At 41.1% G+C, this 27,540-nt stretch overlaps 1 protein-coding gene across 3 annotated transcripts in view; it reads right to left on the bottom strand.

Moving 5' to 3' along the window:
* Window positions 1–27,540, bottom strand: part of HIVEP2 (HIVEP zinc finger 2) — a 170,238-nt gene that overhangs the window by 4,195 nt on the left and 138,503 nt on the right. For all 3 annotated transcript variants that reach the window (XM_081140557.1, XM_081140558.1, XM_081140559.1), the window contains 7 exons: window positions 22,977–23,070; window positions 19,028–19,072; window positions 12,829–18,372; window positions 11,676–11,830; window positions 8,118–8,293; window positions 4,898–4,999; window positions 3,200–4,095 (listed from right to left, as the gene is read on the bottom strand). In XM_081140557.1, coding sequence (XP_080996683.1) covers window positions 3,200–4,095; window positions 4,898–4,999; window positions 8,118–8,293; window positions 11,676–11,830; window positions 12,829–17,994 — 6,495 coding nt within the window. In that variant the 5' untranslated portion in view covers window positions 17,995–18,372; window positions 19,028–19,072; window positions 22,977–23,070. The remainder of the gene's footprint in view (window positions 1–3,199; window positions 4,096–4,897; window positions 5,000–8,117; window positions 8,294–11,675; window positions 11,831–12,828; window positions 18,373–19,027; window positions 19,073–22,976; window positions 23,071–27,540) is intronic.

Raw genomic sequence — 27,540 nt, forward strand, 5'->3', positions numbered from 1 at the left:
TTGTAAAACTAAGATTTATCCATTATGTTCAAAATCCAACAAAATCGTATTTGTGTTAAGATCAAAGTGTCACATCCAGACCTTTAATGATCAGGAAATCAGTGATTCCAACCTCAGAGGTAAGCATACAAGCAGAACACCTACCGGGTGACCACCTCCCACACACCCTCCCTCTGCCTACTCACCCCTTCTTCACCCACCGAATAGACTTTCAGTAAGGTTTTTCTACTTTGGTTTTTTTACTCCATTTGCAACTTTATTTTGTTTTGGAACTTGGGCTCTACTGTTGTAATCTGGTGAACACACGCCCATCTTACTTAAATCTCAGTAAGAAAAATCTTGACACGGAAATACCAATAATGAATTTGGTGTGGGTTGTGTTAAGCATATGCATATTTATGTACATATGAATGCGTGTATGCACATATGTATCCCATGTACCAGATACATTACCCCACTCAGCTTTTCAGCAGTGTCAGTAGGTCCTTTGGAAACAAATGCTAGGAAAGAGGGAGGAATGCGAGAGGCTCACTGGTTGGTACGTGTGTGGAGGTGGGGGCAGGAGCAGAGGAGCTAATGCGTGTGAAGGTAGCAGGAAAGGAAGCAGGTGCTCAGCTCAGCTGGGACCCACTGGGCTGGGGGCTGCGGGAGGGAACATGGCCTTGGCTTCAACACTGAGGTGTATCCCGAAGGAGCTAACAGCAGGAAGCTGTCAGCTGACTGCGTTCCTCACAGCTGAATGGCAAGTTCTTTCCAGACAGGAATCTGCTTGGCCCACCTCCCTGGCTGCCACAAACAGGCTAGGAAACTATGACCAAGAGGTTAAGTGACTTGCTTAAGATCACACAGACAGCAAGGGGAAGAGCTGAATGTGAACTTTTTCACTGGACTCAGTGTTCATCTATACTATGTACCAAGGACCAAGACACTCCTTTGTCTCCTTGCTATTGATCTACCAAATCTTTAAAAATGGAAAACAAATGTTTATTATTTGGAAATTATGAGAACAAAAACCATAAAATTTTCACCCTTATTCTTGAGCCACATATAGTAGACTTGTCTACCACTCAGACTGAACCAGATAATGAATGTCTCATGCTGGACTACAAGGTCATTTCACACCACAGTCACTGTCTTGTGAGACCTTGGTCAATGTAAAGCAACAAGACAAGGTATCACTAATAGCATTTCTTTCAAAAAGAATTATTTGAGGGTCATTTCAACTTAATATTTTCAAACATTATTCAGAGAGGGTGAAGCACTCATCAAATATAGCAATCAGGATGGACACTTCTCATAGCATTGCCAATTTATTTTGCTTTTGCAACAAGAATCTAATGCACACATCACAGAAAGATGAAAATCCCATTTGTCCCTCAAAAACAGTGTGATAAAGCATAAAAGTGTTTGGGAACCAACTGCCCCTGCTTTGGGAGGATTCCCAGATCTATTCTCTCATATCATGTGAACAAAGCAGCAGGCTATAAATTCTCTAAAGATAATTAAACCAGGTAATAGACCAAAGGCTCAGCACTTGGGCTTCATAAATGGTAAAGTTTAACAATTCTATTAAATATCCAGGGGAATTGGGCATATATCCAAAAGTTAATGAACTCCCTTAGCCCACTCCTCCAATTCCTTTGCCTGAGTTGGTTGTGAGTGCTATTATTTTTTAAATAACAATAGTGTGTTGGCTCTAAAGGCTTATTTTTTTCTGTCTACAATTGACTGAATATGCTGCAACATCTCGCTAATCTCAGTCCTCCTGACCAATACCAGGAGAGCTGCATCTCACACACTGCACCAGCATCACTGGTTCTAAACCAGAGAAAGCATTTTATACCCAGATGCAGTATACTGGAATCTGTAGTATACTGGAATCTGCAGCATTTATCACTCTTTATTTATGCTGTAACAGCACTAACTTCAGAAGATCCCGTTCTACTTAACACCACCATGAAACAAAAACCTGTGAAAATGCACCTCTTTTTTCTTAGGTAGCTTGTTTATTAGCTTGACAAAGAAATTCCACCCTGTTCGCTATACATATTTCTGCAGTTGTTACAGTATGAAAACTAAGTAGGTAGCAGGCTTGTGAAAAGAGGGTGTTGGGAGCAGGGGACTAGAATGCAACAGGGAGCTTTCCTGAAGTTCAAAAATGACAACCTAAGCTTATGATTCAGGATGGTGAAAGGCGGTAAGAGGGAGGAAGCTGAACACTAGGGCAGTGAGAAGACAGAGCTGGGAGCTGGTGGTGCCTCCTTTGGCTATGAAGGGTGGGGTTAATCCACACCACAAAGAACAGAGCAAAGAACAGAGACCAGGAAACAAACACATTTAAAGCAAACAAACTCAAGAGTAGCACTCCTCTGTCTATGCTAAGTGGCTGCTTCATTCATTTTTTTAAATCCTACGCAAACTGAAAGAGACATCAGGTCTTTCATGCCATGGATCTAGGCAGGGCACATGCTTTTCAATAGATTTGCATTAAACCTTCTACCTAAATTTAATTCATGATTGTTATGGTTGTTAACGTATACAGAAGACATACCATAGAAATCTCCTCTGATACTTTCTCCTTCAGCTCTCCCAACTTCCCACTCTCTTTGGGCCACCATCTCACTAAACAAGTGCCCTTGGTTAGCAGGAGGTAAAAGAAATGGCAAGAAAAGCACATATGTTGATGCCTTTGATTTACAAACATATCAAGGGGGTCATTTTCTCTTCTTCCAGTCCCTTACTAGTTTCATGTGTCCACTCATTGTGAACAAGATAATGAGTTTATTTTTTTTAAGTTATTGAAAGTCAAGGCTAATACCTGAATCAGAATCCTTACCTAGCAAAGTGTTATAGAACTATGACAACTAACTACTCCCAAGAGTATCTGTCTAAGCAATCATGACATTCCAAAGACTTTATCTTTTCTCCTCGAAGTTTCAGCTCATGTTTATAATTAGTTAGGCTTAGAAAGCACTCAGAAAGGCCTCACCTGTTACCAGCTGGAATGCACTACTGCTCTGATGCAATACTACTACACTTGGGGAAATGCCACAGCCATGTTACTGACAATAGCTTGTGATAAAAATGTCTTCCTGCTATTTTCAGTAACCGAGTTTACTCCTCCCCACACTAGTGTGTTATCAAGAGGTTCCCATGTGCTACGACTTACATATCAAAAGAGAAAGCTACTTATACTCACAGGAGGCCCCAATGCGATTGGCTCTGCTTGCAAATACTGCCCCATGGACAACGGTGGGTTGTGATATAAAGCCCTTCTGGGAGATGGCGCTCTTATGGAGGTCATGTATCTTCTCTCTCTTCTGGGAGAGAGGTCTCGTCTTGCCGGGATATCTTTCGCAGGCGACAATGGCCTCCTTGGGGACAGATGCCTTCTTGGTGAAGCATCTCTTTGTGACATCTCTCTTCTCAATGCAGCTTCCTTTCTTGGTGAAAGATGCCTCATGGGTGATAGATCTCTCCTAGGTGATAAATGCCTTCTGGGTGATAAATCTCCTTTGGGTATTAGATACCTCTTTGGTGAGTTATCGCGACAGGGTGAAGAATCATATCCTGGTGAGGAATGGTGGCTTGAGGGGGAGAAGTCCCTCGGAGAGGAGCTGGGCTCTGAAGACAGCATGCACTCTTCATCCATACAACTGGGTATGTCTAACCTGTCCTTGTCTGGTTCCGAGTCTGTACTTTTGCTCTGGAATAACCTCTGGTATTCTGTCATCTGGGTATCTTCACATGAGTCACTCGGTGTCACAAGCTGAGTAACCTGAATACTTGGCAAAGTAACCAAATAGCTGATCAATGAAGAATGTCCTAGGGAACTATCAGAAGGAACCCCATGGGGTACGGCGCCAACATTCACAGGCAAGGAGGAGAATCTAGGAGGCTGAGGACTGGTGCTTCTTGATCTAGTTTTTGGTGTCAAATCTCCCTGGTCATCAAAGTCATCATCATCTTCGTCATCATCATCATTATCATCTGCATCCTCACCATCCGATTCTTCGGCATCTGAGAACTGATGATCAGTTGAAATGCTGGACATGCTATGCTTCTCAGCCGTTTTGTGCAAATCTTCCATAGTTTCTGAAACAATTGAACAAAGATAGTGGAGATCAAGACCCAAACATCCAGGTTAGGAGCCAATTTAGGCCCCATCTCTTTCCAGAAGATTTCCCCAACCCTCCAGCCCCTAGAGATAGATAGTTCCATCTCTGAACTCCTAAGACACTCACTGGACACTTACCTCTGTGAGCCTGCACTGATTCTTCTCTTTTCTATACCTACCCTTTTTCATCCCCACCTTATAATAAAAACTCTAGAGTAGGACCTTATATCTCAGACATCACACCACTCATAGAAAACCATCAGTAAATGGTTTATAATGTTGTAAATGATAATGTTAGAAGAAAAATAAAAGCAACAACCTGTTCCTACAGGTATAAGCTTATGTCTAAGTGGCATATCGCAGAAGGTTTGGCTGAGCCTCAGGTTTTCTATTGAGGTTAATGATGATTTTTTTCTATTAGATTTTCTCTTAATAGGAAAATTAAGACATAAAAATGCTTTTCAAAGTTCCCAGAAAGTTTTATAAAATTTAAATCACTATCACAACAACAGTGCAACTGGATTTCCTTTACGGTTCTAGATAAAAACATTTTCACAATAAGACCTTTATCCCTCCCTAGGTCTGAACTGAAAATGCATTTATTTCTTCTCAGTAGGTTTCAAGCAATTCAGTATGTTAGACTTCTTTTCCATGTTTAGTATTTAATAAAAGGAAATGTGATCAGTTTTTAAAAAATATCTAAACATATTTTACCACTTTGGCCACAAAGCTGCAGCATGCGTAATGAAGTGGTCCATCAACTAAGTTATAAATACGTACCTGCTTCCTCAGTTTCTGTATCATCCACTGAAGTCATTGAGACTCCCAACTCCAGGCATTTTTTCATGTGTGCTTTAGATTTCATATGCTTCGTCAGGTTTCCTAGCAAACACACCAAAAAAATAATTAATCTGTTATCAAAATGTGATGATTGCTCCAAAATTCAATGTGCTATGAACTCACTTGAGATGACAAGGATTTTTTTTTCTACCTATTACCCCTTGCCTCAACCTTAAGAGGGACAATCTGGTTTCTGAAAACATCAACCCCTGAGAGCAGTGGCCCAGTCTCAGGTTTTCTTCACTCTGGGAGACTTGTAGAAGTCCAGGGTCACATCTTTTCAAGGGTAGATTCCAAGCATGACTGGGAATCCCATGTTTTCCTGACTGAGAAGGGATCTAATATCTTTGGCCTCCTAATGCTCCATATAAAGCCAAGCTGGGTCACACATCTCAGAGAAACTTCACAACAAAATATTATCAACACACCCACCAGACCCGGGCCCTTCTGGCATTGATCAGATATAGATTAGACTCACAGGATCCTTAACTAGTCAGAAGAAAAAAATATCCATACTGTCAGGGGCAACCCTATACATGAATTCAAAGAACGATACAAATATTTAGTTAACTACTTATAGGGAGTATTAGTCTCAGTATTGAGCATGTATCTGTCTGACATATGTTAGCAAACTTTATGACAGCAGTTTCCTCTGGGGCAGCAATATCCCCTTTTCATTTACCATGAAAATCCCATCATTCTAAGAAAAAAGGATTTTACACCAAATATGTAGGATGATGATGATACAGACATACATAATTATATGTGTATACATACAAGTGTGTGTGTAAGTTTCTGTATATTCATATAATTGCTATATATAATGTGAGAAATTACAAAAACACTGATCGAATCACTTTGGACATAGGATCTATAAAAAATATATAGACTGTTCCATGTCTCATATATAACTTATCAAAAGATATCCAGAAACTAATTCAGTTGTAAGAGTCACAATATTGTCTCTGCCCTTTGATACTGCTTTAACGATGTACCAAAAAATGCCTTATTTTTAAGAATAGGCTTATTGAATCTAGGTGGAAACTCTCAGCCTGATGAAATAGTTTGTTCCCCTTGTAGGGGTGTTTAGTTTGCTATTAATGTAATACATGAGTCATAATTCTAAACTGGGACACTGTTGTTTATTATTTTACTTATATTACAATTTTTTTAAAAAGTTCAAGCATTTTTGTAGACAGATCATCAAGAACTCTAAAACCTGAAAATTAATTAAATATATCTATAAATTAATAGAAACCATTTGTTTCTTCAAGGGAGCAAAGTATCATGTATGTGGATGGCTGTGACTGTTAGGTGTGTCAAGATAATAACAATAATTTATTTAAATCTTAGTATGTGTTTCTTCTTCTGTATTTTTCTCTCCACCCATTTCAAGAAGATGGCTGGGGAAGGTTTGTGGTTGGAAATCTGGCTCTGAAACCACCCCCCACCCCAGATATGGTTTATGGAATTCTTGAACTTCTGAAGGGCGCAGCACAAGGAGGGGAGCAGAATGGCAGGGGGAGGGCATGGAAGGAATGGCCCAGGCATGAAGGAAGTACTGGTCCTACAACTGTGCTCTTGGTCTGAGCTCAGGTGACAGGGCTTTGGACAGCAGGCATTTCAGCTGGAGGTGAAAATGGAGGGGATTCCCAGAATGTTTTGTCCATTTTAAGATTCTGAGAAATTTGTACATTCTCAAAAGGTGACTAGGAAACTCAATTAACGACCAATGATAAGTTATTTCCTGCTAAAATCCAAGACAATGGTTCAGAGCCAAACTTAGTTTGATTTTTAAAAAAATCTTTAAAATGTTTCTTCACCCGGTGTTTCACACAGCTCTACCTGCAGAAAAACCGTATGTCCAGTGAAGATACATCAGTTGTAATGACTGGCAGATTTGCAGTATATTCTAAAACTAAAGTTTATATTTTCTTATCTCCCAGGGAGTCTCTTAGTGAAATTCTATATAAAAGTCTTAACTGTGCAAAGGTGGATGGTATTTAAAGGACCTTATGTTTATTTCTTTTGAAATACAAACAAACACTCCCTTCCCCTTTTTCTGGCTTCAAAGAAGGCATTTTTGTAATATAGAGACCTTGTCAATAAAGAAGAAACAGATATATTGAGGCTACACATTTATACTTCTGACAAACCAATGAAATAATTCAGGTTTTTTTACTATAAAAGAAAATAAGTACACATTTCTCTACCAAAGACTATTTTATGATATTTATTTTTGTTGCTGTGTAGTCGAGTGGATCAATTGGCATGCAAATTTAAAGTTGAAACTTTGGGAAATAATTTGAGTTTCATGAGGATCCATTAGTACTTCTACAATAAGCAGTAAAATGTGCTTCTACAAAAGTCAAACCAACTCTGATTCACTATTGTTTGTATTCTGAGAACACTGGGCTTATGAACATTTTCGTGGTTTTATAAAATGATAGAAACATAATCAAACAACCTTCTTCTGTAAAATACTTTCATATAAATCTACCTGTTAAAAACAGATTTTGTTGTTTTTTATTGAAAAGACAGAATATCATTTCAAGCCAAGTCCTAGTTCTAGGAGATTAACAGTTGTGGCCTGAGAGTTAGAAATTGTCTCTGTGCTGATAAATATACAGAACCCAAGCTATCAAATTTCGATGAATAATTAATGCAACTGTGGATGGAGGAGCCCACCTGGGAGTCTGTGGATTTCTACATTATTTATAATCTTGAAACTGACCAAGGGCACATGTTTTTTCCCAGCTGCTGCTTTGCTTTCCTAATGCCACCACATGGAATGTCTCCCTGCAGTATTTCAATACCGGTGCAAAGATTATCTAGACCACATAACATTTCCAACATGAAGTAATAGCTATCCAGGCAATTCTGAGCCACTTCCTTCAGAGACAACTGGCCCGGGCCCAGCTCCACAGAGCTCTTACTTAAGTCGTAAAAGGAGCCTCGCTGTCTCACGGACATCCTCTGATCGCTCACATGCGGGAGGAAATACATTTCACCGGGTCATGTTTTCACAAACCAAACCACCTTCTAGTCGATGAAATGTAGTTATAAAATGGGATTCGTAATCCGAAGTAGCCATAAAAAAGTGATTTTCCTCTTTAAAAAAATTTTTTAAAAATTGTTCGTTTTTTAAAACTTTTCGTACCTTTCGTTTTGAAGGCGAAGTTACATAGCTTGCACACGTAAGGCCGGACGTCAGTATGGGTGCGGATGTGCTTTTTGAGCATGCTGGGCTTCTTGCAGCGAATCCCGCATTCCTCACAAATGTACTTCCCACGCCCACGTCCTCTGACATACACATAGTCTTCATTTGACTTATACCTGTTGAGAAAAAGGGAGTCCAGTGTGCTTTCAAATATTTTAGCACATGATATAATCAACCCAAAAGCTAATCATTGGCATGGTAAACTTTTATGAGGGGCTTTTACAAACAATTATTCAACTTTACTTCTACGGAGCCTATGAAATTTATGCAGTAAAGGCTGAAAGAACTAGGTAACAGATCTGGCATTGTAACCAAAACAGAATTTCTTCTACTTGGAGTTCAGCATGGAATTGGATCTTCTATTAAGTGTAGATATATGGACTGGGTATAGATGTTCAAATAGGCTTCTATAAGCCTTGAAGACTTGCAGAGCTGTGCCTTAGTACTTTTGGATTCTAGTAAAACTTCCAACCAAGAAACATCCAAAAAGTTATACCACCATATCCAAATCATCACAGATCATTTGTTAATATTACATCATTTAAGATGTACATGCATAACACACATACCCCTCTAAATTTGCTAAAAGTAATGTAACTGATAATAGAATTCTTCTTTGCAAGTTTCTACTCTATTTTTATAGTCCTGGCACGAGAGTGCCTTGGAAATTTGTAGCTCTCACAGACTGAGCTGAGCTCACCAACTGTTGTCTGCAGATTGTACCTGCCCTTCCTAAGGACCGTGAAAACGCATGCAAGTGGAGTCTGAACTTCAAGTGGCTTCTGGAAAGTACTGTTACGTAATGAAATCCAGAGATTCTACTTTTCAATCAAACTTGCATTGGTTTCCAAAATGATTTAATTGAGATGTTTGAAAGGATGTCTAATGAAATCAGTTAGACGAACAAATTCTTAAGTATTCAAAACCGTGATAATCAACAGAAGAAACCCACCCAGTGCTCCAACATCACGTTTTGTTTAGAATACAAAGAAACATGATCTGTCATGGAGTAGGACAGCATTCTATCAAATAAATAGGTGAGTGGTATCAACTCCTAAATCACAGCTAGGTTAGAATTATGGGTCTAATGTCACTCTTGGAAAGACATTCCTTTTGAGGAGTCCTTTTTATAACTTCAAAAGGTGAACTGACATACAAAATGCCCTTATCCACTGGGCACTAGATTCACAATTTTCTATATTCTAAGAGCACTGTAAACTTCTCGATTTGTCCCAGCAAATCCAGTATCAGGAATAAAAGCAAGTTCAACGTCATTTGCCCAAGGCACTGAAGGATTTTTAAGACAGAAAAATCCACCCACGTATTTAAATACCAACTCTGCTATAGGTACTGTTTAATCTTAACATTATCTGCTTTTTGGTTAGTACTGATCCAGGTGAGAATTAAGTAATATTAAAAAATGAATAGTTAATTTTGCATGCTTGCTGCTCCTTTAAGTTTTTCCTCTTTTACAAGAAATTTCCAACATCACTTGTTCTTCAAATCTATATTAAACTTTATATTTTATCTCACATTGTGTTTTGTCATAAAGTAGAAAAGAACATAAAGATGCAAAATATCTTTCACCTTTTAATTTCTCTATTCTCTCCCCCTAACTAAATGGAATTGTCTAAGGAATACAGAATAAAGCAATTTCATAAAAAAGTAATTTTCTTTGGGGAAGGATACCTTCAATTATTGCAGCCCATCATCATAGTTGATGGGGAATACATTTTTCCTTCAAATTATATAATTTTATTTTTAATGTATTAGCTGATTAGCTTGCTTCCAGAATGAAAACATAGTGAAGTTCAGCATAAACTGTAACTGTATATTATAAAAATCTATACAAATAAAATATTTACCAATCAACCATTCTACAAATCTACTTGATAGGGGAATTAATGGACTTTGAAAAAAATAAGAAGGATATGCTGAATTAAATTCTAAATCTATAAATGAGATAAGAAACACATACACTTAAGCAATTGGTCAGTAATACTTTTTAAGTTATCACTTTGCAACCACTAAAATAAGAGTTGGTGATACACTGCTTGGAGTGAACCTGGTCACCACCAGGCAGAGGTTGGGCCACAGATGAAGAAATGATTGGCAGTAGCCTATAAAATGGGGCAATGAGAGGAAGAAATGAAATACGGGCACAATCCTTTTGGGTCATCAAAACAGCAATAAAATGTTCACATACGCATTTTCACTCGTGTCCTTCGTTAGTGGAGATGGGCTCCCCAAAGCATACAGTAACTGTGAAGGTCTCTCTAATCTAGTACAAGTGCACTGCTATGAAGACTGCTGAATGTTAGAGGTTGATTCAGTCACAGGGACCTCTCAGTCTCTGAGGAAAGATAAAATCTGTATTTCTCTTGGTGGTGTTAAAAGATGAGGGATGTCAAAAAAATACTGAGACAAGCTTCATGACTATATACAATTCTGGTTTTAGTGAAAATACTCGACATCCATCAAAAGAAGGCCACACCTAAGAGGGAATCAATTTTAATCATCCATCTCCAAACTGGTAATCTATGTGAGAAATCAATATTTCATTTCACTGAACAGTCAACATTTTATAGTCAAACAGATAACATTATTTTGCCCTCCAAATATAATTGGAATAAATTCATGTGCATGGAAATATATATGGATCTGTTGTACAGATAAGGTGAGTTACATCATAATCCCCTAAATGTGGTTAATGTGTTTTAAATATCGTTTAAATTTTAAAAGCAAAAATCTGGGCTTTTCTCCCATTGACTGGATCAAAGATGCATTTCCACCTAAATCTAAAACTAGACGTCACACATATGTGTAATTTTTCATAACTGTACAGAAACAAAGGCATTGGACCTTATTACTTAGGTTTCTACCATTCAGAATTTTAACATTTAAGAAATAATTCCTAAAGACAAAGAACTGTCGCAGACCAGAGGAGTCTGGGGAAACATGACAACTAAATGCAGTGCGGTCCCCTGGCATGGATCCTGGACCTGGAAGAGGACATTGATGAAACTGATGAAATCCCAATGAAGTCTGGAGTGCAGGCAATAATAAAAACAATAAAACAAACAAGTAAATTAAACAGTGTCTAGGATTATACGTGAGTGTGCACGATTGCATTTTTATAAGCACAGAATAAAAATATGTCCACTAATAGCGCAATAAATGCTCATAAAAATAATATTAAAGAATAAAACTTTCAAGATTCCACCAACTTAGTCGATTTCATAGTAAATTAGAGGCATAAAAATTTAAAGCAGAGGCTCAAACCATATACAACAGGGACATTTTCATTAAAGGCAAGTCATGGAAGCAAGGACATGAACTCATTATCTATGACCAGCCAGACTTCAGGAATGTCAATAGAAAAGGAATTCGCTCGACACTTCCAACCCGAGGAGATACCGCTTTTTCCATGCAGACATTCAGGACCATTTGCTCTGACTTAGATCTGAATAGTTTCCATTTGCACTTATGTTTCCTTACCCTCCTTCAAAGATTTTAATTCGGATTGGCTCAGTTTGTTTGGATCCAATATCTTTATCTCCATGAATATCTCCTTTCCCTCTTTCCTTTAAGATATTTCCCACTAGTTTCCTTTCTAGTTTGCTGCCAAATAAAAAGGACGCATCAGGTTTCATCTGTGGGATAAAAAGAGAGAATCATTTCACATGCCTTCTCTAAGACAGGGGAAGACCACATACCCCCATCTTCTATGATCTCTGAAAATTAACCTCAATTCCAGGCTAAAATGGCCATGGGCTGGTTACAGAAAATAAGGGACAACAGGAATAAAATCAGAAAAGAACAACAATGTCTACTAAATAAATTCAACTTTTTGTTTAAAAAAAAATAAATACTACTTTAGCACTTACACTGTGCAGCACTAATAAAAACTTTAAAAACGTGTGTTTTTTTATTCTGAAGTAGCAATTAAAGCCATCCTTATTAATTAAGGAAATATTTTCAAAAATTATTGAAGGGGAATGGTAACTGAAATAAGTAATATGTATTTTTAAATCCTCCATGTGCTTCTTTTAATAACTTGGCATTAAATTCCCAAGTGCCCCTTGTTAATATTCTTATAATTTCACGTGTAAGGCATTAATTGTTCATTTTTGGAACCAACCAGCTGGTCACTTGGGAAAATGAGTTTTGAGAGCAATACATAGAAAATAAATTTTAGCATAAGGTATTGTCAGTGGGAGCCAGTCCTCGGAGGTTTGCAAAGTTCAGTTCTGACACCCTGCGTGTCTCCTGCCTGACGCTCCCTTCCAGGGCCCTCTCCCTACCCTATGTCCCCATTTCACAATTTCCTGAATTCCTCACCTCAAAAGAAAAGTCAATCTACTAGGTTGTTAACACAGGTCAGAAGAGAGAAGAACCCAAAGGAATTAGTCCCTGAGGTAGAATTTCCTGACACCTGAGTGGAGGAGATACTTTGTGGTTGGGGCTTTTCCTGGGACCCTCATAAGCTCAGGCCAGTGGCTTCCCTCACCCATGGGGAAGCCCAATGCTGCACAGGACTCCCCCAACTCTGACCTTCATTTTACTTGCAATTTTTAGACTGCCCTTCACTGTGTATTCTGCTCAGCCATCAAATCCACAATCAGAATGCTTTCAGAACAACATCCATTACCTGAGCAAACTGCTTCCACGCACTGGATGACGTGAGCTTGCCGGTTCCAGGCCTGTGCATAGCAGCCAGAGTATAAATTTCTGCGGTGATCTTTTGCTTGGATCTCAGAAGAGCCAGAGTGGTCTTGGTGTTCAACCCTGATGGGTTGGGGTTACAGGAACTAATGCACCATGAAGCATAAACCGAGGATTTGAAGGTGGCCTGTTGCACGTAATTGGGTTTTGTATAATTCAAGAAGCACCAACTCACAGTAGTTGTTGTCCGCAGACTGGGGAACTGAAGAATCTGCTGGAAATCTGCCACATCCGTGAAAAGAAGCGTTGAGTTTGCCACTTTCCCGCTTGGGCCGGAGGCCATGTGGACCAGCATGCCAACAGGCAGCTTCTGGCCCCTTCCTTGCTCTTCGGGCTGACTGTCTGCCTGTGGCAGCGAGGAGCTCTGTGGGCTTAAGCTCATGTCAGAGGCCGTCTCATCGATATCTAATTCCTCCGAGGACTCCCTGCTCTCAGAAGGCCCACTGGACTTCTGCCCGAGAGAGGGTGCCCTGCAGCTGGGAGGGAATGGCTCCCTCAGGGGCATGCTGGCAGAGGGATGGTCTTGAGATGAGGAGGGGGACAGGGAGGAGAAGGAAGATGCCCCCGACTGCAAGCCGTCCTTTGGCTCAGAAGCACAGCCTTGTCGAACCAGCTGGGGTTTCTGCGGGCGGGAGAGGTCCTTTTTGATATCTGAGTTGGTGAGCTCCACAGCGCTGAGCTCCTCGACAATCTGTCCATACATCTTTTCTTCCTTGACCCTTTTCTGCTGCTTTGTTTCCATGAAGAGCTCCAAGCTGCTGGCTGGCGAGAGCATCCGCTTGCTCCCTCCCAGGGTGGTGGCACTGTCCGAGGTGGAAGGTAAGCATAAGGGAATTGAGGATTCTAAGCCAAGGGGTAGGGTTTGAGGTACCTTCCAGATGGGGTATTTTTCCAAGCCTGCATGCTGCCCCAACACCTGGGCAATGTTAAACCCTATCCCTTGCATGGCCGCATTGGTTACCAGTGTCCTTTGGGTCATGTTCTCGTCGACTTTGCATATGACAATTGCAGGACTGTTCTGCCCAAGTATCTGGGAAATGCTTGTGTACATGACACTCCCATAGGACGGAACGTGGGTCTGGATCCTAACAGGAACCACTGTGCCCGGTAAGGACTGTAGAGGCCCAGCCGTTGCTGAGGTGAAATCTTCTTGGAGGACCTGCTCAGAGGGAGTATCCATTGACTTGGTACTCTGGTCCGATGGAAACTTTGGAAGAAAGTTCGTTGAGTGGAGCCCTGATGTGCCTGAATAACATGGGTAAGCTTGCTCTTTTGTGTGCGCATAATCAGCGGCTTTCTTTCCAGTGTGCTCTGCAGCGTGCTCCAGGGGATAGCTGGGATGGATTTCTGCCTGGAAAGGAGGCTTGCCATAGCTCTTCGGAGGGTGAGGCAGGAGGGGATGCGGGAAATGGGGTTGCCACCAAGGAGGCTGCTGCGCTGGTAAGTGGACCATACAGACAGTAGGATACTGAAACTGAAACAAGGCATTCTGGATGGGAGAAAACGGAATCGCCTCTTGATGTGGAAATAAATGTGGCTGTTCAGACAAGTGCTTGCTTGTAATATAGGATGTGGGTTGTATCAAGGAATTTCTCAGGGCTTCCTGACTGTCCAAGTGCATGATCTGCTGCTGGGCCAGGTGGAGCGGCCCTGAGCTCAGCTGGTTACAAGGGCCCACAAGCTGCTTCCCTGGGTCCTCAGCCGGGAGAGGAGGCAGCGCAGAGGACGGGGTGTGGTGCCACGCGGGCCTCAGGCCGGCGTGCAGGTGTTCCATCTGCTCCTGCTTGACGCCCAGGTCCGGCCCGGCCTCGCCCTGGGCGATCTCGGGAGAGCCGCTGAAGGAAGCCTGCCGCACCAGGAAACACTTCTTCCTCTCCCGGGACGGGGACAGTGTGGAGGCCGGCGCCCCTGCGGCCGGAGCGTGGGTCAGATTCCCATAATCAAATGATTTGCTCCGAATTTCTGGGACTTCAGTCGGGTGAGGGCAGGGCATCTGCTCGGAGGAGCAGCGCCGCATCTCCTTTTGGTGGTGGTGGCCTGGGACAGACAGCGAGTAGGAACCAGCGGGGACAGTCAAAAACTCCGAGTGCTTCCCAAACTCATCTGGCTTCCCAGGGACAGCAAGCTTAATGGTGTCCTCTCTTTCGAAAGACATTGAGAAACTGGAGCTGTGGGACAAGTTGCTTTCCTGGCTGGGGCTGCGAGAGAGGCCGGTGCCTGTGGACTCAAAGCTGGACTCCCCAGAGGAGTGCTCCATATCCGCCAGTCGCAGCCGCTTCTTTTTGGGCGGCAGCTTCTCTGCTGGGAGCTGGGAAAGGGTCTCGCTCCTCTGGGGCCACTGAAATTCCTCTACAGGCTTCTCCGGCTCTTTGCTCTGGGCTTCTCTCTCCTTGTCTGGCTTATCCGGCTCCTCCGTCACTCGGATCTCAGGAACCTGGATGTTGTGCTGGCGAACCAGCCTGGGCTGCGCGTGGTAGGCCTGGGGCTGAGGCTGCGGACAAGGGGATGGCTTCCCCCCACTTTCTGCGCTCTCCCCCCGAGGAGCCCACTCTGGACTCACCGGGGCCTCCGAAACCTCACTGTCACAGGTCTCAGAGGGCGAAGAGGCTTTTTCCTGTGCACTGGCCGCCAACTCGGATGACTCAGACCTTTCGAATGAATTGGGCCTGCTCAGCGAGTTTGTGTGTTGAATCACAGAAATCACATTTCCCGGGGGTTTCCTGCCCCCCAGGTCTGACATCTTTTCTAAATCAGCGGCTGAAGGTAACTCGTCCGACCCGAGAGATGGACTTCCAGGCTGCAGCGGGGGCCGGCAGGGGTCAACGCGCTCAGAGTGCCCCTGGGAAGCGCTCTCGTGCCCAGCCGCGGCGAATGCACCTCTCGCGCCTTCCTGCACCTGCAGCTTGGGGTCATAATCGGAAGTCATTATGCCCACGGGCGCGCTCACGGCGCTGCTGCAAATCATGGGGGTGTCCTCCTCATCTCCCACGCTCTTCTCTTTCCGGCGCTTCCTGTTTTCACACGTGGTTCCGTACGTGGTTGGCGTTCCCTGCAATGGCACCGAGGGATCCGCAAAATATTCCCCACCATGTTTTAAGGAGCTTAAGCAGGAGATGTCCCTGTAGCTTTGCTTCGGTGTTTCAGGCTCTTCCCACTTCTTGTAAGGCTTCCGGCAGACGTCATAGTCATAGCCAGCCCTGTCCCCGGGAAGCAACTTCTTCTCCTTCAAGGAGGAGCCCGAGATGCTCTTCAGCATCCTGCCGTGGTGTTCTGCCTCCACGTGGCCCTCCTGCACCGACGGCAGCTCAAACGCAGCTTGTCTCCTCAGCATGCGCTGCGGGGGGATTCCCACAGTGCCCGGGTAGAACACGTCGTCGGAGCCCGCCATCCGCTCATCGAAGGAGTGACTTCCTCTCAGAGACGGAGGGATGCTTAGGTTAGTTGCTGAAGAAGTCGGCATTGAGTTGCTTCGAATGAGGGGTGAAGAGTCCATAGGGGCTTCTAAGAGAATGGGGTTGCTGCCTTGGAAATTTGCAGGATAAAGTTTTCCTTCATTCCTGATAGACGACGGAACAGCCTGGGATTGTCTGGACTCGCTGTTGAACTTCGTGGATTTCAACAAGCTTGTCTGACTGGGGTCGATTTCCCCTTGGCTCGGGATCATCTGTGAAGCGGGGTCTTCAAACATCTTGACGTCTAACCTGGTGTTGACGTGAGGTAATGGCTCCATCATACCCTTCCTGCCCACGGGGGCACGCTCCTGACTTGTGCTCACACTGAGTGTGTTTCTGGGACTAAGCCGACAGTATTTCCCAAAGATGATTTCTTCATAAGACTTGGCATTTGTGTTTGGGGGGCTTATTTGCTGCTCTGCGCTTTCTGAGCGAGAAAAATACCCGGAGTCGGTGCTTCCTTTACTGTGCGGGCTCAGAAGGTTCAGAGATGGCTCAGAATCTTGTCCTTTCTTCTCTGACAGTCTCAGTGCAAGTTTCTGTTTCACCGTGTGAGAGTCATCAGCCTTAGTACTTAAAGACAGATTGGGTAGCATATCAGAGCCAATATACTGAGAGCTTTCATTAGGCAAAGGAATCCCACTTTTAGGAATGATCAAAATCGGCACCTTCATTGGCCCTCCCAGGGATTCTTCCAGTGACCCATGAAAGCCCCCTCTGCTGGCGATATCCAGGGGGATTGGGGGGCCGGGGCTCATTTTGTCAGAGGTCTCAACGAACAAAGAACTCTCCTCGTCTGTGTCTGTGCTCTGTTCACCATCTGAATGTATTTCTGCTTCCACGTCAATGAAACCAGCCTCCAGGTCCAGCTTCGACACAGCGGACTCTGTGAAGGGGACCAAGCCTGCCTTGATGGCGTGGGCGTGCGACTTCCTGTGCTTGTACAGGTTGCTCTTCGTCTTGAAGGAGAAGCCGCACGGGATGCAGGGGTACGGCCGCTCCCCGGTGTGGGACCTGATGTGTTTCTTCAGCACGCTTGGCTTGGCACACGCCCTGCTGCAGTAGGGGCAGATGTACTTGCCGGGCTTCTTGGGCTTGTGCTCTTTCTTGTGAGCTTCTTCGGACTGTTCGATACTCTTCTGGGAGTACTGGCTAAAAGCAGGGTTCAGACTCGAAATCTTTTTTCTAGGGTAACCACCACTGTGGCTGTGGATAGGAAAAGGGAATAAGTCCTCAGAGGGGACAGAGGGCAAGGGGCCAGGGAAAAGCCACGGAGGGCCTTCGAGGCTCTGATGGGGCTTGTTGCTGTGCATGACCCCCTGTGGCAACGAGTGCTGAGGGAAAGAGAGTGAGTGTTGGCATGAGTAAGGACTCGGACGGTGCAGCGGGTATTGCTTCTCCGCGACTTGCTGGGCCACCTCGCCGGGGGAGGCCAGTTTCCCAGAACCGAAGAGTTGTGCTGACGCTGTGTTTCCAATTTGCTCAGGATCTATTTGTGGTTGCCGCTGTCCTTCTTGACTGCCAAAAGTGCTCATCTTAATAACAGCTGATTGTTCCTGTCTCCATCTACCTGACACTTTATCAGTTTCTCCAGACCTTGAGGTAGCTTTTTGTCCTAGAGCTGTGTCCCCAGTGTCCATTTTGTTACACAAGGTCTTAGGTGCTAATTCGCTTGAGAGCCCTGCGGACTCATGGAGTGTCTCCAAAGCTGTGCTTTTCAAAGCTTGCTTGTTCCAGGGTGTCTGTAAACTTGCCGAACGCGCCTTCTCTTTGGAACCTTTTACACCCACCCCGTAGTCTATGGGCAACAGATGGTAATGTCCTTGGACCAGGGCTATAACACAGTTCTCTCCATTGTAGCAAAGTCCGTCCAAAAGCTAATGTAAATCTATAAAAATTTCTTATGGCATTTGAATATTTTCAACTAGGATGCAGTTGGGATGGTGAATAGTCCAGGAGAAATTCCGCCCATCAACTAGAGCAAAGTTCAATTACCAGTTTCACTAAGGTAAAATGATCTGGGGGGAAAAGAAATACAAAGAGAATGTCAAGACTGTCATCAATTTTTTAAAAAATCCTAAATAACCCGCCTGAAATTGGATAAACTGAAAATGATTTTTACTCTAATAAATTCATTTTGTGGCTATTACATTACTTCCACAATTAAAGGATATTAATATCAAACCTAGCATTAAGTCATAAGCATGTCTATTCAATGCTTGAATTGTGGTCATCCTTTTTATATACAGCTTAATTTTGGTTAGAAAAGAATTTAAAGAAAAAATTTTGATAACTGTTACTTATAAAATCATAAAATTTTTTAAAGCCTTCATTAAAATAAATTTAGAGCTATTTCTAACCAAGTTCTATGACTTGCATGCTGGTGTACATATTTCTCTGCATAGATATGTTTTATAGGTTAATATAAAATGTATATTTATAAATATTCAATACAATTATATAAATATATGAATACATAACATAATATACAATATATAGTATAGTATTTATAGCTTAAAAGCAATGACAGTAGAGCTAGATTAAGTCTATAAGAATCAAAGATTGTCACAGAACTTTGGAGAAAGCAGGAAAGTCAAGATAAATGATTATAAAATGTTCATAATACTCAAAATAAAACGTATTTGAGAAACAGCTTAAAAATGTAATGATTACCTGAATGGTTTAGAGTTCTCATGGGCATGATTGTCTTGACGCTTTCTGGGTAGAAAATAAAAGCAGTTAGGAAAAACTGTCCCATTAAACAACAATGCTATATACAAATGTCAATTTAAAGTTCATTAAATATAGAACTCACAGTGCTAAGTGCCCTAAAGAAAAAACACAAGTGACTTCTTAGAATACACTGCATTAAAGCAGTAAACCTTATATTGACTTGGTGTCCAAAAATAATTCAAGAGAAGTAACACAAAATTCAGAGTAATCTTTTCTAAGATATAAGATTATTATGTGAAGAAAAAAAAAAAAAAATCTTCGTTTTTTGACACAAGTAGCCTGGTTCCAAATCCCTTAGATAGTAAAAAAGTTGAGAATAGTAGGTGTTGTTTTTTTTAACCTACAGGTTTGAACATAAAAGAATACATTTCCTTTTTAGGAAATCTGCATCACAAGCAAGTAGAGGAGTCCTCCAGATGACTGTAAGTACTTGACAACTTAGAAACTATTTGATTTTAAGTGATATTCAACTTTCATAAGCAAATGGCCAATGTAGTACCAAGAGGCTTCTGAGAAATCCAATGCTCAATTGTTTCAGTTATGATGAAAGCTGAGAGAGTTCCTGGGTAGGCAATGGGGCAGTGCTTATCAAAGTAAGAAAGCTAATGCCTTTGGGCCCGGAAGTTCCATAGCTGGGAATCTATCCTTACAAAGATATGTGTACAAGGACTGCTTAAATAAATCATGCCTCCGAATGAAGTACAGCTCTGAGTACCAACATAACAACTTGTCCACAAGATAGTAAGATCGAATGTAGAACAAAATGCGTATCATACCCTAGGCTGTATTTAATAATCCCATTTGGGTAAAAGAGAAACAGGCGATAAACAGAAAATTTATGCCAGGATGCCAAACAGTTTTTAACAGCAGTTAAATAGCAGACGTAGGACCAAGGAGTCAGAGAGAGGGGAAGGAAGGGATTTCCACTTTTCACTTTATAACTTTTGGTGATTTTTATTTGTTGTTTTTTTTTTTAAGACAAGCACGCTCATCTTTTTAATAAACTATTGATTAAGAAAAAAAGAATTTACATGCATATATGCATAAGGCATGGACACAGACAATATATGGTGAAGGCCTGGGGAGGGGAGTGGGTGCGGGATAGAAAAAGTCAAGGGGAAAAAAGGGGACATCTATAATATTTTCAACAATAAAGATATAGTAAAAAAGATAGATAGATAGATAGATAGATAGATAGATAGATAGATAGATAGATAGATGATAGATAGATAGATAGATGATAGATAGATGCAAATGTACTTCAATTTCCCAAACTAAAACGCGAATACCTGGTCTTACTTCTATGTCCAGTTTGCTCCCTAATATAAAATGTTACTGTAATGAAGATAATAGCGGTTACACTTCAAACAGGGGAAAGGACATGGAAATTCCCATGGGAATAAGTCGTCTTTGGGGTGAGAAATGAGTAGGCCCAGATATTGGTAGCAAGACATCTGTAATCAAAAGTTTCTTCTGCTGAGAGCCATGGAGAGTTGTGAAGCAATCATCAGAAAAACTAAACAAGAAGCATATTAATTTTCCTTTGCTAAAAAGTTTTATCATTAGATTGAATTTCCCCCCCACAGTGATTTTCCTATGCATCCCTCTGTAGGTAATAAAGCAAAGTGGAAAGAGAAGTGAGGGCCTCATAACACCTCAACGCAAGCTTACTTCAGCCAGTTCCAGCAACCATGCGAGCGAGAATAGACAATGGCAGCTTATATTTAGGAAACGAAATTCACCTTCAAAGCCATAAGGCTTTCAAAGTTTAATCCAAAATTTGATAATGGCATTTGTCATTTTTTTGTGAGGTGAAGCTTTTACTTAGTAATGGACCTCTACCAACAATGGTATAAATTCCTGAGCTTGTGTTTTATTACTTAAATGCATGAAAATGCTTCCAGTTTGGGAATCAGTTTCTTTGGACCTCACAATATTATTACAAACCATCAAATATACCATTGTGTACACTTGCAGCTTTAGTTTAATTTTCTCAATATGGACCTAGCTAGTGCTGTACATCTACAGCAATGCAGTTAAGCATAACTACATTACTTCTGTATGACTGTGCAGAGCCATTTCACTTTTCATGTTCTCTAACTGTGTGCTAAAAGTAAATTTCCAGTTTTCTCAATCATCTGATGTGTTTTAAAAATGCACCATTAGAGCAGTCCTCACAGGAAAACAGCCAGCTATCATTTCATTCTCTGAGATTTCTTTTTATGGTCACCAAACCCAGGCAAAGTCCTTTTTGGCACTCATGGCCAACAAAGGAGAGGTAGTCCAGCCACGGCTTCCCAGTCACATTGAAAATGTCCCTAAGGTCTTTCAGTGCTGTGAAAGGAAGGTGTCTCGCAGGAGGACAGGACTTTCGGGTTTTCTGTGGAAGGTGCTGCGGCCCCTAGGAGTCGGTCGGTCAGTCAGTAAAGACAGGCAGTGTCTAGCGGGCTCGGCACACTTTTCAGAGAGGGATAGTGACGAAAGAGGTGCCAACCCCTGCATGGCAGTTTCGGCGGTGATGGGACTAAAGGAACTAACTGAGCAGAAGACAAGCAGATGACACAGTCCATGCAAGAGTTGCCACTTTTCTCCAAGTGTGCCCCGTCCTTTGGCCCCTCTTCACAGTCCCACTCAAATAGGTTTGGCAACCAGTTAAATCATTTCCTGAGGCAGGCCCTGGAAGGAGAGGCGCAGAAACAGCCTCCCGCGTAGACCCGGCAGAGGTCCCCTCAGGACAGCAGCCGGGCCGGGCAGCCGGGCGGCCGCTCTGAGCACAAAGGCCTAGTGTCCAGGCCCGTGGGCCGGGATCCTCCGCTTAGCAAACACTATCTGAGAAAGAGCTTTACCTCAGGAAATTAATCATCGCTCGAGTGGTGGCAAAAGTCAAGTGAGCATTAAATAATAACATCCTAAAGAACAACAGGATGAAATGACCGGCAACGGACGCTGCTTGTTTATTTCCAGTATTGTAATAATGAAACATTTGTTTAGAAGTAAAAATGGTTTTTTGGTGTGGGGGGGAGGTTTTGTGTTGTTTTTTGTTTTTTTGAGAATTTAGTTGTAAACAAGCATAGGTCTCAGGATAGTAATTAGTGAACAAAATTTTTGAGGCCATTTCCGTACATTTGCTTTTCAAATGCCAGAGATCACAAAACACTTCAAGAAATACGTGAGCGTCTCGGGGCACCGCTGCTTTCACGGCCACGGCCCACAAGTCCTCCCGCGGGTGACTGCCAGGCGAGGGCGAGGAGGACCTGCCGAGAACCCCCGACCAGTGCCAGGGGCCAGCTGAATACAGGCTTATTTCCACAGAAGGATTAAAAAAAGGCACCTTCCCGAGAGCCAGAGTCATTACAAATGCTTCTTTTATTAGTAAAAATCCCATAACAGCCTCAGCTCTCCCTAAAATGAGCAAGTCGCCGAGATGAGGAAGATACTGCATATTATATAAAATCCTGCCAAGCAATTCAGAGAACTTTTGGAGGAAAGAAAAAATATTATGATTTGATTTTGGCCTGCTACTTTTAATATTTTGTCATACATTTTTTTCGCAATATTTTTACATCTGCGATTTTGTTTTTCTCATGGAATGTTTTCCCATCTACAGCAAGAGTAATTAGGAGTTACTATTAAGTAGAATTTGACATGAAAATAAACTTTGCCCGAAAGAAATTCTCTTACGTGAGGCTATCTCATTCAAAAATTATAATTAAACCTGGTGTATTATGAAAAACAAAATAAAGGCAAACCAAACCTTCATGACACTTTCTCTCTAAATAGCATACACATTGTTTCTCCCAGATTTGATGACCGCGTGAATAGTGGCCAAACTGCTTTTCAAGCTAAACGTAAAAACAATAGAATAAAATAAAAAATGTTAGTTATTAACCTGTTATCCTCATATCACCAAACTGCATCACCACCGCCTTTGCCTCCCACGGTGCCAAGTCTCCCACAGGAACTCATGCGCGACTTCTGGGAATCTAAAAAATGACCAAGAAGATTTTTAAAATGATGACACTTGTAGTGAATTTAATAGGCATTCTCTACTCACAGAGACTGCCTTCCCTGAGGGGCAAAAAAAAAAAAAAAAAAAAGAAAAAAAAATGAACTAGATCTCTCAAGAACACTTTTTTCCCCAAGAAAAAAAATTTCCTTTCTTTTAACATAGTTTAATCTTTGGAATAAGTACTTGTATTAAAAGAGAATTGCTTGTAACAACAAAAGTGGAGGCCATTCGGAAAATAAGGCTAGAGTTAAAACTTAACTTAGAAATGATGCCACCCAAGTCCAGGACACAGTTCTGCACTAAAGCTCAGATTCTCACAAAACTCACGATGTATCAGAAACTAAACCCCACAGGATGAAGTTGTAGATCCTCGTAGCAAATTCTTTTCTATAGTTTACATCAGCAGTGTTATGTTCTGTGCTAAAATTAATTTCTAAAATAGGAAGCCAAAGTCAACCAAAGTAAAATCCCTGATAAGTAGCAAAGAAGGGGGCTTTTTCATACTTAAAATTAATATTTACCCAAATCTGATCCAAAGACATGCATGGGAGGACAGTCAGACTACTTAATCCAAACAGATTAATCAATCAGCCATCTTAAAATGGTTTAGCTCCAAGTATAAAAGGCCCAAAGGAAATGTTATTAAGCTCTCCCTAGGTGGTTATTGTATATTTGCTCACTTTTTCAAACATTGCTCCTTCCTCCAGAAAAGTTACTATCTCATAGGAAGGACTAAAGCATCAAGATGGGACAATGAAAATGCGCCTTAATCCAGTACCAGGTCATGAGGACATTCAAAGTGCCTAAAGTAAGAAGCTTGCTTAGGTGTCCCCCTCCTTTCCCCACGACGCTGCAGCAGCACTTTGGGACACCCTGTGCACATTGCGACATGAATCATTATAAGCAAGTAGGCCCACTCAGTTCCTCAAAAGACACACAAGGTGCAAAGACAGCTTCTGCAATTTTGCCAGAACCACATCAGCAACCAGATGAATGTGGGTGGTCAGATAAGATTCTTTTGCTGCAAAGGGCAAATTATCAAGCGAATGCTAGATTTATTTTCTTTCTTAAACTTCATTCTTCTTACCACAAATCAACCATTTGCTGGCACTTAAAATGATACTTGACAAGCTCTACTATTTTCAAAACTGAAAGCTTCATCTAACCAAAGAGCAAGATTGATTAAACACCCAGGGAATAGTGGCAGTGACCTAAAAAAAAAAAAAAAAAAAGGAAAAGAAAAAAAGAGACATATTTGTTCTATAAGATAATAAATAAATAAGATAATAATAATTAACTATATGTATATTTTTAATAAACCAAATAGCACCTCTTTTTTGGAAAAAAAAAAATCAAGTTATAATGCTTTAAAAAACCCCACAATTACATCTTGGCAATATGACCTAAGCTAAAGTAAAGCATGGCATCCTTTTGTTTTCTGGCATCAGAAAACAAATAAATCACTGAACTACTTTACACTCTGAGCAGAATTCACCAAAGACATAAGTGGGCCAAGACTCTATAGATACAGCTCTATGTAGAGGACAATAACGCACTAGTCAGTCACTACCTATGATTGGCAATCCCATAGTCACCAAACTGAGAAGTAAGAATCCCCAGGAGGCCAGCACTGACATCCACTCCTTCCAACTATGGAGCAACTATAGACAGGCTCCCAGCCATTCCCAAACCCAGAAATCATCATTCCTACTAACAACCTCCACGGAAGACAGAGCAGGTGAGTGCCCCAGACAAGTGGTGACAGGGCCATGTGTCCAGTTCTGACTCTGCTTTACCCGTCCTACTTTCCAGGGCTCTGGCTCTTGGAAATAGAAAACACTTGTCTCATGACATGCATGTATATCTGGAATTTTAGATTACAGAAGATTCCTCTTTTTACTCAATAAGAGGATTCAAAATCTGTCTGTCATATGATTTGCAATTCATGACTTCTTCAGTGTCTGGTTTTCCCTTAAAGAACTCAAAAATAAATGATAATGATGTTGTACTTATATTTTACCTCACAGAAACTTCCAGGAAATTAGTGTAATTTTAAAGCAAAGATCTCAGCAATATTAACATGAAAAATAAGACACCAATTTCTGAGATTTTGCACAAATCATTTTGTTGCAAATTTGAATGAGTAATGGCCTCCCCAAGGGAGGTAATTATTGGTACTGTTACAATAAAGACATGGAGATAACCATCTCAGAAAATTAGTTTTGCATTAACTTTAAGTGAGTTTTTGTGCCTTAGTTTCTTCATCGAAATAAAAGAAATATCTTTCCCCAAACAACTCTTGAGAATGTAGTATGACAACTCCTGCTTCTGTTTCATAGAAACCAACAGTTCATATAGCACACTATTAAACAATGGAACAAAAGAAAGAGATTTTCATTTCCTTGGCTTTACTTTTAGGTTATGAGATTCATAAAAAATCACCATGCAATGAAAATTTAATATTCAATAAAACTAACAAGTTTTCAGAAAATAGTGTTAACAGATCTTGTTAAATATCCCAGGTCACTTAAAATTCGTTCCTCAATGTGAGGTGAAAATTACCTTCACTTTACTAACAAAGCACAGACTGATTCTTCTGTTAACTGCAGGTTTGTGGAAGAGTTCCTTAAAAATATTTTCCAGTCCTCTATCTCCTCTTTGTAACCAAACACCTGAAATGTTTGAGTTTTATTGTTTCTATCCCAGTGGTTTCTCAGACTTTCGACTCTTAGGGGGGAAAAAAATCTTGGCATTAGATATTTATCCTTGGATGCTTAAAGGTTGTTTTCACTAAATCACTAAGCTAAGCAAGGGCCAGAGGTCATGTTGAGCTAGGATTAGATGGATGGATAAAGAAAGGTATTTATAACTGTCTATTGTTGGAAGAATTCTTTATTATTTCAATTCTTTATTATTTCAAACTATTTTAAGTCAAGTTATGGTTTAATGACTTAATGTGACTTTTTGATGAATCTTGCAAGATGTTAAAGTTTCATTGGCAAACTTCTCATGCAAATTAAGTACCTTCCATCATTCTTGGTTTTTTCCCTGAAGTTAAACAAATACACACTAGATCATAATTTTAGTAGAAGAGCTGGTAAGATAAACCAGTTACACTATAGATGAGAGTTGTCAAAATTAAAAATAATTATTTGCATAACTCTATCAAAAAATGGCATAGGACCTGGAAACAAAATATGATCTTTATCTTTCTTGGTTAAAAGGAGCGTTTAAGTATGACATTTAAAAGAATGCATGCTACTCTTCATACATTAGAGAAGATATTTATTTCATAGAATGTAGTATTAGAGATTCAAAAGTAGTAAGTAAAGATGGGAGATGGGTGCTGAAAATAAATGAATGCTCAAGATACACTTCATCAGTCCCACCAATGTTTTGGAGAGAGGCATTCTTTCCCCCTCTAAAAAGGGGGGGAGGGTACTCCAAATGGGCCCATTGATCCACTTTGCAGTGTCTAGAGCGGCAAGGGAAGAGACAGCTGGTAGGTGGTAGAGAAGGCAGGATCAGACTGTGAAGACACACAAACATACACACAAACATTTTGGTCAGTATGATGACTATACGAAGGTAAAGTTTGGGGTTGGGTTTGAAATGTGAACAAGAAGAAAAAACATGAAAGAGATACAAGTAGCAAATGGAGAAAGTGGTAATTTTGGAGCATTGGGCAATTCATTACTGGGACAACAAGGTAGGAGACTTTGAAGAGTCAAAACGTGTATGGGAAGAGTGATTTTTCACAAGAGTTGGCTGGGGCAAACTTGGTAAAATTTCACCTATTTGGCCAAACTTGGTAAAATTTCACCTATTTGGCCATATTGTTTAGGATTCTGATTGTAAAAATGACCCCAGAACTACCTTTGGTCTGTTATTGCTGCTCAGCAGGTAGTCAGTGCTAGAGCAGAGGAAAGATACAAAATAGAGCATTGAGTAAATTGACACGACTAAAAACAAAAAAGCAGGCCGTTGTGAATCAGTGATGAGAACTTAAGCCTCTTTAACTGGGGTTTCTTACTATTTTATGACATGTATGGAATGAATGCCTACTATGTGCCAGAAAATGGGCTAAGTTTATAAAATACAAAAAGGGAAAGGCAAGTTCCACATTTAAGAGCTCAGAACCTGGAAAGGAGACATTTTGAACAAGTTCAAGAAGGTGTTTTTGGTGCTTTGACATAAATATAAACACAGAACAGGGAGATGACAAAAGAGGGGATGGTCAATCCTATCAAGAGAATTAGAAAAGGCTTTTAAAGAGGCAGTAATACTGAGCAAGCCTTTAAAGAAAACTATATATGCTAATATACAAAAGTACATAGTTCTCAATTTTAGATTGAGAGATAAATACATTTGTCCGAGGAAATGGAAATGCAAGACTATCATTGCAGTTTCTGTCTGGTTGTGTACACTGTTTGAGTGGTGAAAT

This window comes from Miniopterus schreibersii (genome assembly GCF_964146895.1).
Source record: "Miniopterus schreibersii genome assembly, chromosome: 6".
Lineage (NCBI taxonomy): Eukaryota > Metazoa > Chordata > Mammalia > Chiroptera > Miniopteridae > Miniopterus > Miniopterus schreibersii.